The sequence below is a fragment of the Plasmodium gonderi genome (genome assembly GCF_002157705.1).
Source record: "Plasmodium gonderi DNA, contig: Chr14, whole genome shotgun sequence".
NCBI lineage: Eukaryota > Apicomplexa > Aconoidasida > Haemosporida > Plasmodiidae > Plasmodium > Plasmodium gonderi.
Genome location: NW_021628939.1, coordinates 3,314,541 through 3,321,170, shown reverse-complemented (window position 1 = coordinate 3,321,170; position 6,630 = coordinate 3,314,541). Strand labels below are relative to the sequence as shown.

The 6,630-nt window shown below is 19.7% G+C and overlaps 2 protein-coding genes across 2 annotated transcripts; both read right to left on the bottom strand.

The window, feature by feature from the left end:
* Window positions 1-981: 981 nt before the first annotated feature.
* On the bottom strand, window positions 982-2,039 carry PGO_147010 (variable surface protein; the record flags this gene model as incomplete). Its single annotated transcript, XM_028690689.1, has 3 exons — window positions 982-1,137; window positions 1,257-1,892; window positions 2,016-2,039. The coding sequence occupies 3 exons, from the start codon at window positions 2,037-2,039 to the stop codon at window positions 982-984; spliced, it is 816 nt and encodes a 271-aa protein (XP_028546490.1).
* A 1,674-nt stretch (window positions 2,040-3,713) lies between these two features.
* On the bottom strand, window positions 3,714-4,857 carry PGO_147000 (variable surface protein; the record flags this gene model as incomplete). The annotated part of the gene is made up of 3 exons (XM_028690688.1): window positions 3,714-3,869; window positions 4,002-4,712; window positions 4,843-4,857. 3 exons carry the CDS (start codon window positions 4,855-4,857, stop codon window positions 3,714-3,716), a joined length of 882 nt encoding a protein of 293 aa, XP_028546489.1.
* Window positions 4,858-6,630: the final 1,773 nt, after the last annotated feature.

Sequence of the window (6,630 nt, the reverse complement as noted above, 5' to 3'; positions counted from 1 at the left end):
ATTGCATGCGTGGAATCAGGAACCCACGTATATTTTAGATGAAATTGGGCCTTCCTTGGCATTATAATGAATTTATATTTTTGTATAAAATATAAATTTATCTTTTACCCAGACATTGTACTTTAAAAAGACTTTAATATATACATTATTTTTGTTTTTTATTGAGTTACGTGTTGATTGCATTAATTATTTTATCTCTACATTTATATTATTATAAAAACATACATGAGGATTTTTCTCATTTATATAATATTTGACAATATACATATTAAATATAATTTTTTATATTGTTTTAATTATATTTATAATATTACTTCTAAGTGAATGAAAAATTTTGTAATGGAGTTTTATTCATATGATTTTAATAATTTATATAAATATAGCAGATTATATTTCTTTTGGCAAGAAAAATACAGTTCTTTTTTTGTTTCATATTAAGTCCATGGGAGATAAACATAGAATTATATAAATCGTAAAAATTTACAACATTAATTAAATATCAACAAACAAAAAAACAAATTGGAATAAAAAAAAACCATTAAAATAAAACTAATTATAATATAAAAAATAAACAATATGTCAATATTCATGAATTTCTTGAACTAATAAAAATAATATGTAAAGAAATTTCCCATATTAATATTGTAGATTTTGGGAAACATAACACACTTTAAATGTATATAATAAGAATTATGAAAAGATGTAAAATTAAAGTATGATAGTTATTTTCTAAGTATTAAATTTCAAAATCAACTTTAAGTAATATGTAACGCCATAGGACGTTACATGTGTAATTAGTTCGGATAAAATATATTTAATAATATTCATAAATTGCAGTTATATTGTGCATTACTATATTTTGTATTATTATTTAATTTATATATCAACTTGTTAAGTGAAAAACACTCAATATTATATTATTACAACTTATATTCAGTTTACATAATAAATATTCTTCCATTTATACATTAAATGATATTACTACGTATAATTATACAATACGTTGTATTTCCCATCATTTGAAGCGTATCTGGATATTTCAGATGATTCCAATGAATTCCATTCTTCATATATACTATTGCATGAATTTCTTTTCCTTTTTATCATGTTGCTCAAGTATGAACCATATGGGGTAAGCTAATTTATAACAAAGAAAATTTATACATTGAGAATATAGTTCTTTACACTATCTATTCTTTAAGTATTTAAAGAATTATTATATAGTATATAGATATTTAAATTATGTCATTATTAACCTTATATATAATAAACCAAAGAAAGGATAATACTAATATAATAAAAATTGGAATTATAAGGGGAACTACAATATTATTTTTACAATTGTGTAATTCTTTTGATATACATGTTTCTCTTGGTTTTATATATGTTTTTGGACTATATTCATCTATAATTCTTTTTATTTCGTTACAGAAATCATTATTGCCACTCGGTTTACATTGATCTTTTATTAAATTATAACTTTTATAGTTATCATATAAAATTTTGAGTTTTTTCAACTCCTCATCAGAAATAGTATTTTCATAATTATGCAGGATACTATATGAAAAATTTTTATCATTATATAATTTGATCAATTCTTCATGAAACTTTTTTATAATACTAATGTTTGTTTCCTTTTTTCGATGATATTTGTAAATCCAATAATACAAGTATTCAAAAGCAACTTTTTCTAACAAATTATAATGTTCATTATGTATTTTATATAAGTATCCCATAGATTTATTGCATATATATTCAACCTTTGAATTAAAAGCATCTGAATAAATAGTATTAATTTTCTTACAATCTTCACTCCAACGCATTTCTTCCTTTTTATGATCTACATTGCTTATAACCTCTTCACATGTAGGAAATTCATTTACTCGTCCATACTAAAAACAAATAATATATTGACCAAAGCTAGAAGTTGAATGACGATTTATATAACGCTCATTGAAAATAATGTAGGAAATTGTTGTAAGATTATAATTTTTATTATGATAATTAAAACTCACAATAGAACCCCCCATTTTAAACATGGTTATACCTACTTGCAGGTAATCAAAAAGAAATAATAATATTTATGAACACAAAATATCAATTTTTATAAAGAATTATACACAACATTGAGAAATTTTATTTACTCATTATTATTCCATTAATGGAAGAAAATATTTGAATTACATTATCATTAATTTTTATATTGACTAAAATATAGTAGAATTTGTATATGATATGCAATATATTTTATCGAAAATGCTAGAGAAAAAATAAAAAACACAAATATATTATTTAGATAAAAAAAATAATACCACTTACTTGAATATAGGACTAGATGTATCTTATTTTATCTATACAGTTCATGATTTTAAGTATTCAGAATGTGTTTCAGTGCTAAGAGCTTGTAGTACATATATATACTTATGGATTATTTATTACAGTTTATCTATTAGAATTAATTGTTCACAATGTTTTTATTTCATAATTGTGTCCTTATAAAATGAATATTTGATTTATTTGTCCTTTGATAAGGGTTAATAATTATATATTTTTTTAATTTATTAAAATATAAAATAATGTAACAAATGTTAATAATTATTGTTATAACAATAGATTAATTATTATTCTATATTTTAGGTTTTTTTTTTTTATCCCTAATAGTATTTGAAATATATACTAACAGTTTATATTATCATTTTTACATTTTAATAATTCTGTTGCTGTTGCTATATTTTCACATTTCATATTTACTACATTAGATGCACTTATTATTTTTTTTTCATACATATTAATATCATCTATTATTTTTAATTATATATATATTTAATATTATTAATTACGTTTTATATTCCTTAATTATAAACTCATATTTTTGTCAATATACATATTTATACGTTTTAATATATATCATTATACTTTTATCATTATATTATATAAAGAGATATGCAATTTCATGTATTATATTTCAGGGATATAGTTTAAATTATTAATATTTATACTATATTATGAGCCAAAAATATGTTAACTAGGTAAGCATATATTCGTTTATAATAAAATTTGTCATGCATCTTATAATTATTAGATTTGTAAAATATAAGAATATTCCTACATAACGTTTGAACCAGAAATATTTCATTAATTTCGTATAATGTATTTTAAAAGAATTCATGCATTATTTATATTAAATCAATAAAATGGACAACATATGAACAATAAAACCTGAACTATATATTAATGTTTCAATTAAAAATACACATTTAAATAATTTTACCCAACAAGAGAACAAGATGTATAAGGAATCATTTAATATCTTATATATTAAATTATTAATCAACTGACTATTTATATGTGCACTACTAAATTATCCTATATAATATATTGTTATTTTACTTATGACATATGTTTCAAAAGGTTAAATATATAATATTTATGCAAACAAACATACATTAAAATTATTCGTGCAATGTTCTTATAAACGGTAATATTATACACCATTTAAATAAATATAAAATAACATTTTGAACATTATTACGCTATTTTTTAAAAAATAACGCATCAATGCATTTATGAAAAATTAAATTTTTTGAAATTAAAATTTTTTTTAATTCTTATGTGAAATTTCTACTAATAATATGAATTATACAATTTCCCTACAAAATTTGTTAGTCTTTTAAACAAAGAATATTTTTTGAGTTATGTCTAAAATTATGTAATTAGGGAGAATAATATAATATAGAATATCTTTTATCATCTAAATCTATGTTATAACCTTCAAAATTATGCAATATATTTTTTTCTTCAAATATATTTTTCATCTTATTTGTCACAGTTTTTATTGTACCGCGAAGCCATGAAGAATATGGGGTGTACTAATCCATAATAAAAAATAATAGATATATTATGAATATATATATTATATTTTTGACAGCCTAATTTTTTATAAATTTATATAGAAAAACTAGATTGTAGTGTTAATATATATAAATAATATCATAATTTACCTTATACACTATAAACGTAAATATGCATGCTACGCACATTATTAAAAATGTAATAATTATAGAAACTCGTATTTTATTTATTTGGAAGGACAATGCAAATTCCGGCATATAAATCTGACACTTATGCTTTGAATTCAATTCCTGGAGTTCAGTTTTTATATTTTTTAATGCACTACAAAAATCAGAATTATCATTAGATATACATTCATTCACTTTTTTAGAATACATATCAGCACATTCCTGAAAACATAAGCATATATTGCGAAAGCAAGACTTAGTAGTAAAATTTTTTATATCATTAATCTTATTTCTCATATCATATATATGTTTCATGTTTTTCAATACATTTTCTGAAATATTTTCAGGATAATTAATGCATGCTTTAAATATAAAAGATGAATCCCATTCATTCAGTACTGATCTATATAATTGTTTGGCATAAGATTTAGTATTTTCATTAATAAGACTATGATATATCCAATAATATAAATATTTACAGACATGTCCTGTACTAATTGAATTCTCACTAACTAATATATCATATAAATATGACATAGCTTGAAAGCACATTGGGACATAACTGATACCAAATTCACCTGGAAATTTATTTAGAATACCCTTACATTTACTAGAAAAATCATGATCAAATTTAGTATGTTTGTGCTTTTCTATAATATTATTATATTCAGGGAAATGTTTTACAATTGTATACTAAAAAAAAAAAATTATGTTATTGTATTATACATAGTAATATGTTGAAAATATATTTATAATATATATGATAAATACAAAATACAAATATTATAATGTTGTTATTTATATTTCAGTGGTTTAAACTTACAATTCCTTCAACCATATTTAATTTAATTTTAATAATTCACAGGATAAATATATAAATAATAGTATTCATGAAAGAACGAGTGTTTATTATTATTAAAAAAGAACCATGATTTGAAAGATATTAATATTTTGTCTTTTATATTTGTGGAAATTATGTAAAACTGTTATTTATCATTATTTTCAATTCTCATATTTCTGACAAGATGGGATATGCCTTGACCTGGGATATGTTCTCTATAATTATAATTCAGTATTTATAATTGAGTTTTTATTGTTTAAAGTAAATTATTTAATATTTTGATGCATTATTCAGTTTTATTTTCAAATAAGTAGGTAATGGAATTTATATTTGTTATTCAGTAGCAATCATTATTTATTTTTTTTTATCAAGCATTTAATCCATAATATTTCATAAATATACTTCTACTCCTTTTTAAATGTATAATTTTAGTTTACATGATATTCATATATATAAAAGAAAAAATTATATGCTATAATTTAGTATATATTTATTGACTTCTTTATTGAATGTTATTATTATTATAATTTAACTTCGTATATATATACATCCATATTTAAATATATTTCTTTAAGCATAATATATATTTTTATATTCTACAAATTCATATATATATTATATGTAATATCATATCTAAACATGTATAAAAGCAATATATAAATCTTCTTTACAACTGACATGTTTTTCATCTGTTATTTTCATTTTACTGATATATTTATCTTTTATTGTTCTAACTCATATAACAACTTAATTATATAATAGTAGCATATAATATTCCATAAAAATGATGATTTAAAATGGATTAATTAATTTATTTACATTAAATAATTAATAAAATGTCATTTTTTATTACGCCCTTATACAGATTTATTGAGAATTATATGGAAATTTAATTTAGATATCCTAAATAATATAAATAAATGAGTTTTTTTTCGTGATATAGGTAGTATAATACAACAAAATTATACATTTTGACTAACAATGAAAAAAAAAATATTTTATATGTTATTGTTCTTAAAGCGTGGATTATAATACATTCTATATCATATTTTTTGTTTCATAACTGTCATTAAATGATAATTTAAGGACTTTATATATTGTATGTATTAATCGCAAAAATACTACAAAACCTATTGTATGTATATTTATAGAACATAATTTTTTCATTAAATTTATATTTTCTACTAATAATTTATTAAATACTAAATTATATTGATATAATTAAATATATAATGAGCTCGATCAATGTGAAATATAATATTCAATATATATTTACTTTTCAACTAAAGTATATTGTTATTTTTATCACATAACATATATGTTTCAATATAAGTATTATCCTATATATTATAAAATATATTATACTTTCAATTTTCTATGTAGTTTATATTGTTTAAGAAATTTGTTCATAATACAAGTAAACATAAAAAAGTTACAATTTATTGTCATTATAAATAACGCATGTTTTTATTTATATTATGTATTGATCAAATTTCATTTAATTTAATGTTATATATATATAGAAAACTTATTTTTCCTCACGAAAAGTAATTTAAGTTCTATATATAACATATATTCACAAACATTAGGAAAAATACAAATTTACTTGCAAAATTAATATTCCGAAAAAAGTACATTAAGAATAAATATATCTTAATATCATATAGAAACTAATATAAATAAATATATGATCAAAAAAACAAAAAAAATTGAAAAAAAATGGCTAAAACTAAAATCCTATATCCTTTTTTTTAATGTTTTGTTTTGTAA